Source organism: Synchytrium microbalum (genome assembly GCF_006535985.1).
Source record: "Synchytrium microbalum strain JEL517 chromosome Unknown SmJEL517_scf0039, whole genome shotgun sequence".
NCBI lineage: Eukaryota > Fungi > Chytridiomycota > Chytridiomycetes > Synchytriales > Synchytriaceae > Synchytrium > Synchytrium microbalum.
In genome coordinates, this window is record NW_022158388.1 from 35,447 (window position 1) to 49,245 (window position 13,799).

The following is a 13,799-nucleotide window of genomic DNA, read 5'->3' on the forward strand; positions in this document are numbered from 1 at the left end:
ATGAGAGAGAACTGGAGGAGTCTTTGCTTGACTACTCTTATTCTGCTTTCAATTGCATTCCTCGTCCACACGTTTGTAAATCAAGGAGTGAAACTGGCGTACCAATCCGACAATGCACTCGTATCACTTCGTAAAAAGCCGCCTGTCATCGTAGAACCCATTACCGATGAGGAATACTATATTGTCCTCGTCGTCATCGGGATACTGGTCCTTTTAGGAGGAATCTTTAGCGGCCTCACAATTGGGTTGATGTCTCTAGATTCCACTAATCTCGCCATATTGCGGCGATCAGGCACCGAAACTCAAAAGAGATGGGTTGCTCGAATTGAACCTATTCGTAATAACGCTCACTTACTACTGGTCACACTCTTACTATCCAATACTATTGTAAACGAAACCCTGCCCGTATTGTTTCATTATGTAGACTGGGATGGATATCAAGCTGTACTGATTTCTACCTTCCTCATTGTCGTGTTTGGAGAGTGAGTCAAATCAATGTGATTTTGCAAATTAGATGTTCGTAACAATCTTTTTTTTTGTTGCAACAGAATCATACCGCAGGCTGTTTGTACTCGTTATTCTCTAGCTATTGGAGCCTTCTTTGCATACCCAGTTAGAGTGCTCATAGTTCTAATGTGGATTCTCGCGTACCCTATTGCAAAACTTTTGGATTGGATTCTGGGTAGCAAGCACGGGTTTACCTACCGTAGAGCAGAGCTGAAGGAATTGGTGGCTATGCACGGAGAAGATCAGGAAGGCCCGTTAAATCAAGATGAAGTATCTATAGTTAAAGCCGTGTTGGAACTTCGCGACAAATCAGTTACGAATGTAATGACGACGCTAGAGCATGTGTATATGTTGCCGTTGGAAGCTAAGCTGGATCGAGATACCATGAAAAGTGTAAGTCATTGCTATATGATCGCGCAAAATAATACATCCTCAGCTCGACTTTATCTGCTAGTTGATACAAGCAGGACACTCCAGAGTTCCTGTATTTAATGGAGAACGTCAGAACGTAGTTGGAGTAGTCCTAGTCAAACAGTTAGTCCTGTATGATCCAGCAGAATCTGTGCCCGTGGCTGGGATAAAAATAAGGAGATTGCCCAGAGTCAGAGTCGATACACCACTATTTGAAATACTCCATGTCTTTCAAGCTGGTGGTTCGCATATGGCTGTTGTAGTTGACGAAGTGGATACTGCTGCTGGTATCCACGCCGGTCTGGTGATTGAAACTGCATCACCACTCACTGCCGCTGGCTCGCCACAAACTCCTGGTGGTATGAGGAGGTATAAAACTCTAGGAATAGTGACTCTGGAAGATGTCATTGAGGAATTGATTGGCACAGAAATTATTGACGAGACTGATATATTTATAAATGTCGAGACTGGTCAGAAGGTGCGCAGGACGCATCGAGAAGTCAAAAGTAGGACTAGTAGTGCCGCTGCCCTCTTGGATTCTCGAACGCCGAGTCTGTTTGGGCTTTTGACTCCTAGGATGTCTGGTGACGATGAAGAACGAGAACCATTATTGAGAGATGCTGCTCAGCGCAATGGTAGACAGCAATCCAAAGAACCAAACCGAATCATGGAAGAAGCCAATCGCATCTTGACAAAGACTGCTGCTAGAAGTCATATGCCTGCTGCACCGGAGCTAAGGTACTTTGTTGCCAAGCGGCAGGTTTTTTTGTTTTTGTTTCTTATTTATTTCCATTCCACCTGCAGGTCACCTCTTCTCGTCGCTCGCTCTCGACAAGGTAGCAATACAGGTAGCAACACTTCGTCAAAGCTGGCTCGAAAAGCACGAAGAGACAAAGTAGAATATACAGCTGGGCGATTGGCGAGTCATGTAGAGCAACACCCATTCGGAACTCCTCATTCTCTTCCTAATGCCATTGGTAGTCTGAATGGGCTGCATCATGGTGTACCGGCAAATGTATCCTCAGTCTTCTCAACATCCATCAACAACGCTGCAGCCAGTGGCAGTGGAAGCTCTCTTCAACAGCAGCCTGGCACAACAACATCAAACAAACCAGATAATGCGAATGGTGATGAAGGTGTATTCGGTGTAAATGGTATAAACACGTCGTTTGAGTCAGATTCTGACTCTGACTCGTCCGGACTGTCTGTCTTGTCCTCATCTCGAAAAAGTAAATTTATACAGGTTGCTGAAGATCAAGATGGCTTCTTGATTGATGGAATTCATCAGTTACGTGATTATTCGCTGGATACGTGAGTTGTATCGTTGCAATAATCGATGAGTGCATACCTAAGTAGTGACTTGTAAAGAGCTGATTCGTATTTGCATTGCATTCAATTTATATATCCTACATAAATACGCGTTTACTACAAGTCTCCAAAGCCTCTTGTAGTTTGTCTAATACAATACGCGTCACATTAACAAGGTTCTAGACCATGTTTTGGCTGTGCCGGGCTTTCAGCAAAAGTTCAAACCCAACTTGCCCCGCACAAGGTCAATGTCTCCAGATGTGAAGAGAGTGGAGAGAGAAATCAGGTATGCAGATATCGTCATTTCTTTCTCTCTCCTTGTTCTCCTGTCGCCTGCATGCATGCTTGCTCAAAAAGCTCATTTTTGAAATTTCGGCGACATTTGGTTTTATCACGGCAAACCAAATTTCATACGTCTATCCACACTCCTATACTCACTTCTACGCTCGCATCGTCTCATTAGGCAAACCAAAGATGATAAAGCTAGTGGAATAACAGGTGGGGATTTGTTGGAGGCATTACAGATCACCATTCATCAGAGATTAATTATCTTTTCTCCATGATTCAATTACAGTGAATCCAGTCGGTGATGATCTTAGTGAGCGCCTTTCTCCTGTCGCTATTGTGGTTTGAATGCAAATGCCCTGCCATAGCTTTCTACTCACACACTGTTGCTGTACAGCGCATTTGAAGGGATATTTTACTGGACCTTCTGGAACTCCATATGAGGCAAGGCCTTCTTCATTGCCTCTATTTCAATTTTCAGATGCGAGGGATTCTTGGACACGAAAAAAAACAGTCCTTTGCTCCAAAGGCTTGACCTAATACTTCCATATCAATCTTAAAAAGGGTGGACAATATTGTGTTGATATAAAACTGCCACCGGACTACCCGTATAAGCCACCAAAGGTATTGTGTTGCGCTTTGTCAGTTGTGATGATCTGTGACTGGACGATTGATCGGCGTCTTTTGTTTTTTGCTTAGATGAAGTTCGACACCAAGGTTCGAATTTTGCTCGCAATTTTGGACGGCTCCGGAACTGCTCTTTTTAATTGCTTCGGTCGTTTTAGATATATCACCCAAACATAAGTTCTCAAACAGGAGGTATGTCTCTGCATCTTTGATTACCTGTGATGGATTACTGCAGCTCTTAATCCATTTTTTGTTGACATCTTTTAGCTATATGCCTCGACATTCTGAAAGACTCGTGGTCTCCAGTAATAACACTCAAAACCGCTCTCATCTCATTACAATCTCTCCTCTGCGATGCAGCTCCCGATGATCCTCAAGATGCGGTAAGACATTTTTAGACAGGCAAAAGGCACGACAACACTGAAATACTAAGACAGTCACTCCTCCCGTTCACCCACAGGTCGTAGCAGCCCAATACAAAACCGACCGCAAGATGTTTGACGCTGTTGCACGCCAATGGGCCATACAATACGCATCGTCAACTGCACCGTCATTTGGACAACCTATTATTGAAGACGACGTGATGGTTGGTGTGGATGCAGCTATTCATGCGAGAATACTGTCTATGGGATTTGACAGGATACAGGTCGCAAAGGCTTTGAAAAAGGAAAAGAATGATGAGCAACGAGCAATTGATGCATTGCTTAATGGTACCGTGTTGTAAATTATGAATGAAAAAAACCTCTGTTGTTATATTATTAGATTCGTTTTACTGTGGATGGTTGATTTCGAATGGGGTTAGAGGTAGTGTCTACTACGAGGATTGTTGGGATCAGGGCATCGGTACCATGGCATCTGACGCGCTTCCCAGTGCCCATCCCTGGCGAAGTGCGTGTCCTCGTGTCCTTCATGAGATAACCCTCGACACAACCCTCTTGCTTTGGGCAGCAAACCACGCATTGTCGTTGTCGTGGTATAAACACTCGAACAGCGCGCCAGCCAACCCCACAAAACATCATGCTCTTGTGATTAGGTTCGGAGCGCTGAATGGGTCTTGAGGTTTATCATGGCCAATTGAACAGTGGTTGAGTTATGAGCCTAGGAGAGTAAAGAGTCAGTAAGGGTTCTGGCAATGAGAGGCCATGACTCCCTTTGAATGCAGAAAAGCCGCAACTGGTTGATGTCGTTGGAAAGCAAGTCCAAGGGAACATCAAGCAGCAGGGAAGAGCCATCCAGGAATTTGACTGTCTTGGTATAAAGGACACAAGTGGACGTATTATACGCCAACAACCTGTTTAGCAATCCAGTTTCAGAAACATGTGATAAAAACTGAAAATGGGAATTTCTTGCAACGTTTCAAGCAGATACAAGGGGTGAATCAGATTGAAGGTAACATATCATAGCAGGTGACCTGGTTTTTGAGTATCGGAAGTCCCTCTCCTGCTGAAATCTGTTGGGGTTGATGTCAGGATTGAGGTAACTTTTGCCACTGCTTCCTCAAAAAGACGTTGGGAGACACACGAGAAACAACGGCAGAATGTGCATTTACGCGTATACAGAGTAATGATGGCTTGTATTCGCCGTCCAACACGTCGCAATGTCGTGTTTTGGTGCCTCGCGTGTCTTGGACTGCGTCCTGTATCAACAGCGTCCTCTAGATCCAGCTGATGCAGCGAGTCAATGGGCTTGAAACTCATCATTACTGAACGATTGACATGAGTAATAATCATTTTCTATTTTCTATTTAGAAATGGTCTACCATTGAAAATATTTTGGTCCACCTGTTCCCACGCATGCGCCCCACATTCTTGTTATATAAAGGTATCAACTAACTAATTTCAAGCCTAGGAATCAAGTCTTTATAGCGATCCATTTGCGGCGTAGTCATCGGCAAAAGCTCCAACCCTCACTTTCGTAGTGAGCACAAAACACAATCACCTTTGCCAGCTTTTTTTCGTCAGGACGATGCAATCCAGCAACTGGCGATCCTCACAGCCAGCACCATATTACAACAACACTACATTCCAAGAGCCAGGACACTGGGCACCTCAATGGGAAAATCCACAACATCCCCAACAGCAATTCACGCAACCTCCTCCTCCTCCCATCGAACAACTCCCACCGCAACCACAATCGCCGTATCCAGCTCAGAATTTACCTCCTGTAAATGATAATGATCCAATCCTATTCTTAATTAAATGTACAAGCAAACTCCCAATGTAAGTTGGCCATTAATCTGTTGGTAAAGAATGCAAATTCGGGCTGATCCATGTTATTTGATGTTAGGGGAGTATGGACTATTTGCTCTGCATTGATTTTGTTTCATCGTGTACGGGAGGCCATACCAAAGATGGAGACTCTTTTTATGGATGAGAAGGTGTGGTTCAATATGTTACTATTTCACTCTCTCGTCACCAAACCCTAAATCACGTTCTTGGATTTATGATAGTACTGTGCACTCGCATGCTTATGGATTACATGCCAGACGTCAGACACTCCAGACGTGACTTGTCGTGACGTCGTCAACGTTGGTTACAAGTATGCGTCTTCACTACTTTGCCACAAAGTCCAACCCAAGGCTGATTTCATATTCTATTATAGTGTTATGAAAGGAGATGATGCACCTACTCTAGATCCCAACAGCGAGGTAACGACCTATTTGAGAAGGAAGAATAACCCAAACTCACACCATATATTCAAACAGGAGTTAACAAACCTCAAAGCCGAAATAGTCGCAGGAGAATACGTTATCGGACGTGTTTTGAACTTTGACTTTCGTCCTGATGATCATCCTATGCGCTTCATTGTACAAAAGACAAACATGCTGCTATTGGGCACACTCAACGGAGGTATAGGCTACCAGCCATTTCATACCCTCCCCGTTTTTTTAACGTTCGTTGTTTTCTTAGCACCAATCAACAGATCAATACATGAAACACACTACAACATTGTCAAGTGGGCATTTACACACTGTGCAGATGCTTGCACAAATGCAAAACTCATCACGACATATCCATCTGATGTTGTTGCTTTTGCTTGTGTGTATTTGGCTATGAGATATGTTCTTGGTGAGGCTGCTCCTTCTCTTGAAAAGGTACGACTTGGGTTGGTCAAGTTGATGATTTTCACTTACACAGTTTACCAAAAACAGCTTTGTGTTTGGGAACTCAATGCTCCTCCAGAGATTTTGAATTCATACAAGGAAGGAATACCACTTGTACTTGGTGAGTGCTGTTTTTCAACATTTTGACATGACTTTGACGTGTTTGATGGATGATGGTTTTTTGAAGATGGTGCATATGAGACCCGTATCTTACGCGCTGTTGTCTACTAGGCTGCCTTGATCAACTTGTTTCTGTCCTTGAAGGAAATTCGACTATAATTTAGACGAACCAATGATAATGAGCCATAAGCGACGGCTGTTAAAATTTGCTACTAGCTCAAAAACGCAAGCTGTAATTTTGTTCGCACACACCCCTTTGTAGAACTAGTAAATTATCACATATAGAGCCACATATTGTAAGTAAATCTTGCTTGATTCGCTCCCCGTCTCATGTTTGATTCATTGAAAAACGACCAAATCTCAAATTCATTCAAAAGCTAACTTTTACAACTTACTCACCCACAGTTTCTTTTTGACGTCACATCTCTTTGATAAGGACAAGAAGAGACAGCATTTTATATCTTAATACGGTACGTAAAATGATGGAATTAGCAAGCGACCAGTAATATATTCTGGTCGAATGAAGCTTGTCCCACTTTGGCAAACTGGCACCATAACGTGCTCTGTCTTCAAGTTTGATGGTGAATTGAAGATTGTGAAAGAGGAGGAAATGAGAATTTTGATTGTATTTTCATGTTGGATCTTGGTTGTAATACTGCATGTTGGCTCAAATGTCAACGCGGTCATCAAACATCCAAACCTCTATTTTGATGAAAGACCCCGACGATTAATATGAAACCCCAAACCTCTTACTACTTTTATCTCCAGTCAACATCCCAACGTACACATTTCTCAAATTTATTCATCCCATCAATATAGACACCCCTCATAACGTACCAACCAAACAATGTCCGCCAAACCCATTCACGAATTTGACGGCAAGCTCCTCTTGGCCCACTGGCTCCCACTCCTCTCACATCCAGACCAACCATCCAAAGATGCTGCTCCACCAGCATTCTTGCCCGCATCTCGCATGGTCCACTTGCCATTTGACACGTCCATCCTCGCAGGTGAAGACAAGTCTCCCGAAGCCGTACAAGTCAGAATGGATCGATTCTTGAATCATGTCGATCAGGCTTTCGGTGAAGCTGAAGTCCGAAACCCATGGCTACGTGATACTAAATTGGTGTGCAAGCCTGATCAGCTCATCAAGCGTCGTGGAAAGGCTGGTTTGCTGGGTATCAATTTGGAATGGAATGCGGTTAAGGAGTGGATTCGTGCTCGTGCTGGGAGAGAATTCAAGGTAATGTTAAGGGTGTTGTAATTGTTGGTGGGAAAATTTGACTAGCGTCAAAGTCATGAATGTCCTCCATCTTTCCTTTTTTGCGTTCATCAAGCATTAACACATACCTTTCTTCACCAATAGATTGAAAGAACTGCTGGTACTCTACATACCTTCTTGGTAGAACCTCTATGCCCACATCCTCAAGACTCGGAATACTACATTTGTATCCAATCTGTCCGTGAAGGTGACTGGATTTACTTTACTCACGAAGGTGGTGTTGACGTTGGTGACGTCGATGCTAAAGCCAAGAAGCTCTTGGTCGAAGTCAACAAACCGTTCCCAAGCAGTGATGAAATCGCTCGTACCTTATTGTCTGGTGAGCGTTATAGTAGTAGCTGATGATGTGTTTTTTTGCCATTCTTCAACACTTTCAATTTCATAATTCAAATCAAATATTAATTCAACCCATTTCCATTTCTATATTAGAGGGTGTATCATCAACCAAAACTCCAGCCTTGGTGGAATTCATCACCCGTCTATATGCAGTATATGCCGAACTCCAATTCACCTATCTCGAAATCAACCCTCTGGTTGTCCTTGAAGACGCTACTGGAAAGACCCAAATATACTATCTCGACTTGGCTGCCAAACTAGATCAAACAGCCGATTTTGAATGTGGCAAGAAATGGTCACAAGGTCTCGTATCTGGATACCCTACAGCTGGTCAATGGGGTCCAACCATTGACTTCCCTGCTCCATTTGGTCGTGACTTGACCAAGGAAGAAGCCTATATCGCTGATTTGGATGCCAAGACTGGAGCATCCTTGAAACTGACCGTCCTTAATGCTAGCGGACGTGTCTGGACTATGGTTGCTGGTGGTGGTGCTTCCGTCGTATATGCAGATGCTATTGCCAACTTGGGATGGGCCGATGAAATCGCTAACTATGGTGAATACTCTGGCGCTCCATCTGAAGCCCAAACATACGAATATGCCAAAACCATCTTGGACTTGATGACTCGCGGGGCTCCTCACCCAGAAGGCAAATTCCTGTTTATTGGGGGTGGTATTGCCAATTTCACCAACGTCGCATCGACATTCAAGGGTGTAGTTAGGGCCTTGCGAGAATTCGCCAAACCATTGCTGACACATAAAGTAAAGATATTTGTCCGTCGTGCTGGTCCCAACTACCAGGAAGGTCTTCGTATAATTAGATCTGTAGGTGAAGACTTGGGCCTTGATATGCAAGTATTTGGTCCTGATATGCATGTCTCTGGTATCGTGCCACTGGCGCTCAAGGGTTCCAAAGTTGGCATGTCTGCCACTGGTGAACAGCACGAACCTGAAGCCAACGGACTCTTGGCTGCATCTATGCCACGACCTGCTGCTGGTCCTGTATTGCCTACTCCTCAAGGCAACGGCCATACCGAAGAACTACCACAATCAAACGGCTCAACTGATGCTGGTGCTGCCGCTCCATGGTATAGTCCCTTCACCGAAAAGACTCGATCGTTTATATACGGTATGCAACCTCGAGCTGTACAGGGTATGCTGGACTTTGACTTTATGTGTAAGAGGTCTGAACCCAGTGTCGCTTGTATGATTTATCCATTCGGTGGTCATCATGTACAAAAGTTTTATTGGGGTACCAAGGAGACTTTGATTCCTGTGCATACCGCTGTTGAAGAAGCTTGTGCCAAATTCCCTGATGTCTCTGTAGTTGTCAACTTTGCTTCTCACCGAAGGTATGTACAACTCCACGTTGATAGCGTCTCTTTTGCGATTTTCTTTCCAAAGACGTTTCCAGTCTAAGGAATATATCACATCTTTCTCTAGTGTCTACGAATCAACTCGCGAGTTGATGCAATACCCCCAAATCAAAACCATTGCCATCATCGCTGAAGGTGTCCCAGAAAGACGAGCTCGTCAACTCTTATGGGAAGCCAAGGCCAAAGGAATCTTGATTATCGGTCCAGCAACAGTCGGTGGTATCAAACCAGGATGTTTCAAGATTGGAAACACTGGTGGTATGATGGACAACATTGTCTCCTCCAAGCTCTACCGTCGTGGATCTGTCGCCTATGTATCAAAGTCTGGTGGTATGTCTAACGAGCTTAATAATATCATTGCTCGCTCCACGGATGGTGTATATGAAGGTGTTGCTATTGGTGGTGATCGATACCCAGGCTCGACATTTATCGACCATATGTTGCGATATCAGGCTGATCCAAAGGCCAAGATCTTGCTGCTGTTGGGTGAAGTTGGTGGTGTAGAAGAATACGAAATCGCCAAAGCCATCCGAGAAGGTCGTATTACCAAACCTCTAGTAGCATGGTGTATTGGAACATGTGCCAAAATGTTCAAGACGGATGTACAATTCGGACATGCTGGTTCGTTTGCCAACTCGGATTTGGAAACCGCCGACGCCAAGAATGCTGCTCTCCGAGCTGCTGGTGTACACGTACCCGATACATTCGAAGATATGCCAAACATCCTACACTCTGTATATGCTGATATGGTTGGTAAGGGGGTCATCAAAGTAGGCAAGGAGCCCGAACCACCAAAGATCCCTATCGATTACTCTTGGGCACAAGAGTTGGGTCTTATCCGAAAGCCTGCATCGTTTATCTCAACTATAGTAGATGACCGTGGACAGGAATTGTTGTATGCTGGTATGCGTATATCTGAAGTATTCAAGGAAGATGTTGGTGTAGGAGGTGTCTTGTCGCTCTTGTGGTTTAGACGTCGTCTGCCTGTATCCGCCAGCAAGTTTATTGAGATGGTGCTTATGCTTACTGCCGATCATGGACCAGCTGTCTCTGGAGGTGAGCATCAAATGCAATAAGTTTTTTTTGGTCCCCTTGAACATCGTTATTTTTTTATTCTTGTTCTCGACGATCATTCTTTAACGCTTACTCAATTTTGTCCCTCTTCTCTCTGTTAGCTCACAACACTATCGTCACTGCCCGTGCCGGAAAGGACTTGATCTCCTCCCTCGTCGCAGGTCTCTTGACAATCGGTGAACGATTCGGAGGCGCCCTCGACGGTGCCGCCCAAACCTTTTCCGAAGCATACGATAAAGGAATGTCACCCTCCGAATTCGTATCCTCTATGCGAAAATCCAACAAGCTGATCCTTGGTATCGGTCACAAAATCAAGTCTCGAACAAACCCCGATCTCCGAGTTGAAATCGTCAAGGAGTTTGTATACAAGAACTTCCCATCCCATGCTATCTTTGACTATGCACTAGAAGTTGAAAAGATCACTACCAGTAAAAAGGATAATTTGATTTTGAATGTGGATGGTGCTGTTGGTGTCGCGTTTGTGGATTTGTTGCGTGGGTGTGGTGCTTTCTCGATGGAAGAGGCTGACGAGTATATCAAGGTATGTATCATTACAAGGAACCTTTTTACATCATGAATCTCGTCCTTACAAACTGTTCTTCTTAAAGATTGGTACTCTGAATGGTCTCTTCGTCCTTGGTCGTTCCATTGGATTCATTGGACACTACATAGATCAAAAGAGGTTGAAGCAAGGTATGTTGGCTTGAAACCATCCACTGGCAAAACCGCACCTTGTTTTTGTTATCAACTTTTATCAATTAACTCAAACCTTCTTCTTTTCAGGCTTGTACCGTCATCCATGGGACGATATCAGTTACCTCTTGCCAGAACGAACTGAACCTGTTCCATCAGGCAGGACCTTGGCTGATCCTGCAGCTACCATTGCAAGAGGCACTGAAGGCACCTCTGCATAAGTGCACAATATACTCTCTCTACTACCACAACTCTTCCAAAAATATCATGTATTTCGAGAAACCAAGGCTTATATAAAAGAATGCTGGATTTATCTCTGTATAATTGGATGTTTCCGCGTTACTGTGCGATACTTGGTTTGCAAAACACGTTCAAAGTGGTATATTTCTTTGGATATGTTCTTGGTAGGCAGAATAATCATCATGTATATCGTTTATTCCTCTTTCTCGGCTCTGTCTGCGTCGCGTTTTTGAAATCGAGTCATCTTGTGTTTCCATGTGCATCCTTTCTCTCCCTCATACAAAGACATCTAAAAAGATGGCGAGTGTTCGTACTGTGTATCAAGTAGCCAAGGTAGCTGGCAGAGCTGTTGCTTCCCAGGTATGAATTACATCTTCTCTTGCTAACCTGTATCTGTTGGCCATGTTCTACGTTTTTGCATTTTTTGCTTTACATGTCAAGTTTCGTCAATGGATGCTCTGTGATGCCGTAAACGAGTGATAGAACTGGAAGAGAAGATTATTCAACTTGGAATGCTATCAATGATGCAGTCGATTACGTCAAGACGTATATGGGATGAGGTTGCCAAAAGGAGGTGCAACAACATTTTTCGGCAAAGTTTGGAAGGGACCAATAGACACGGAGCTTACTAAATAAGAGCATAATGAAGAAGAAGAAAATTAATGATATTTTATATCTAGCAATCTTCTATACTCCGTCAATCGGTAGCTCGTCGTTCCCATACCCTTGCAGTGCCCTACACCCATCTTGGAATCACTCAATTCGACAAGGGTGTCCCAGTCGAGCAAGTGCGAGAGCTGACTCCCGTGGAAAAGCGATGGGACTTTTGGACTACTAGTAATGCATTCCTGGAGCGCAAGCAGGAGGCCGGATTCTTGGTATTGTGTCTCACATACATTGGCCCTTTTTTGGGGGGGCCATTGTCATATCTAGCATGTTAACTAATTTTTGAATTTTTACAAGGGATTCATGTATGTACCATATGGCGAAGTGTGGGTCATTGAACGTGGCTCTAGCTTTTCAAGGATTGCTACAACTGGATGGAACTTCATGCTACCTGTTACCGACAAGATTAAGGCTATCAAGAATGCGCATTCGGTTGTTATGGGGATTGTTACTCCACCTGTTCGAACCAAAGGTGAATAATCAGACATCGTTGTCCTTGAGTTTATAGGGCGGAGTTCAAATGACTCATAACGTTCAATGGGTTCTAGATGGTGTAGATGTCAATGGATATGCTGTTGTCACCATCAAAATCACTGATTACGAAAGAGTATGTTGGAATCGTTAAGATATTGGATTCATTGTCGTTGGTATTTGACGTCCTCTTTTGTCTAGTCTGCCTACTACGTTGATGCTGAAACCAACAGACTGGACTCTGAACGAGGCGCTGCCCGTGTTGTCCGACGAATCCTAGAATCTGAATTAGCCAGTGTATCGAGTGCTAGTGGTGAAATTGCTGAATCTGACAAGGCTTCTATCGCTGACAAGATCACTGCTGCTTTGAAGGCCAAGAGTGTAGACTTTGGGTTGGATGTTACAAGTGTTGAAATCCGTAAGTTATTGTGTTTATCAGTAGACACACGCTAGTCGCAGTCGTTGCCGTCACTCACTGTTATTCGTTGCTATATAAAGGTGGTGCCTTCCCACAAACGTCCAATGTCCCAGACAAACTACGAGCATTGGACCCACCACTCCCAGCTGAAGACCAAGCTGGTCACGGTCTGTCGTCCGACTATTGGGCAGATGCCTTGGCTCCTCCATACTTCGAAAAGCGCAAGTTTGGATCTGAAAAGGAAGTCCGTACTCCAGCTGCCGTGTCTCTTGAATGGTGTATTCCTTCTCCACCAGACTTCCATCACTTTGGAATGATTCCTAAAATGTATGTTGGTGGTGTTTGCCGTCGTGGTTTTGATATTTGGGTCTTGACTGGCGCTTCTTTTTGTGGTTGACTGACAATTTCTTTACTTGTTATAGGACCGCTGCACCTTCCGACGAAAAGAAGGTTGCTGCCCCAGCACATTAGATAACCCATAAAAATGAAAAATTAAGAACAAATATAGCTCAAATCAAATATATAACTACGGGTTTCCTTGGCACTCCATTGCACTCACTCCATCAGTTGGACTCGTCGCTGTCAATCGAGATATGGAATGCTATGATGCTCAACAGGTGTAAGACTTGATGGGCATGTAACTCAAACATTCATCAAATCGAACAAAGGCGTGTAACACGCTTTGAATCATTCAAACTCGAATAATCATGCACAGAAACGGACATTGAGCCTGTTGTCTCAAGCGATCGCCATTATTGTCGCGTCTTGCCCATTATTGACGCGTCTTGCAGAAAGTGCGACCTAGTCTGTTGGTGTCACGTTGAGTATTTCTGGTGGACTTTTTCAGAGTGAACAGCACAAGAGAGAAGCTTGGAACGTTCAA

General features: G+C 44.0%; 3 protein-coding genes across 3 annotated transcripts; all 3 read left to right on the forward strand.

Moving 5' to 3' along the window:
- SmJEL517_g04946 (uncharacterized protein) lies at positions 1–3,862 on the forward strand (the record flags this gene model as incomplete). The annotated part of the gene is made up of 11 exons (XM_031170874.1): positions 1–482; positions 549–900; positions 962–1,656; positions 1,723–2,229; positions 2,690–2,724; positions 2,801–2,853; positions 3,076–3,135; positions 3,211–3,228; positions 3,297–3,330; positions 3,406–3,521; positions 3,599–3,862. 11 exons carry the CDS (start codon positions 1–3, stop codon positions 3,860–3,862), a joined length of 2,616 nt encoding a protein of 871 aa, XP_031023150.1.
- A 3,346-nt stretch (positions 3,863–7,208) lies between these two features.
- SmJEL517_g04947 (uncharacterized protein) lies at positions 7,209–11,342 on the forward strand (the record flags this gene model as incomplete). Its single annotated transcript, XM_031170875.1, has 7 exons — positions 7,209–7,604; positions 7,728–7,962; positions 8,073–9,330; positions 9,422–10,410; positions 10,530–10,969; positions 11,037–11,121; positions 11,212–11,342. The coding sequence occupies 7 exons, from the start codon at positions 7,209–7,211 to the stop codon at positions 11,340–11,342; spliced, it is 3,534 nt and encodes a 1,177-aa protein (XP_031023151.1).
- Positions 11,343–11,658: 316 nt separating this feature from the next.
- SmJEL517_g04948 (uncharacterized protein) lies at positions 11,659–13,387 on the forward strand (the record flags this gene model as incomplete). Its single annotated transcript, XM_031170876.1, has 7 exons — positions 11,659–11,721; positions 12,042–12,239; positions 12,325–12,499; positions 12,576–12,634; positions 12,700–12,916; positions 12,997–13,243; positions 13,339–13,387. 7 exons carry the CDS (start codon positions 11,659–11,661, stop codon positions 13,385–13,387), a joined length of 1,008 nt encoding a protein of 335 aa, XP_031023148.1.
- Positions 13,388–13,799: the final 412 nt, after the last annotated feature.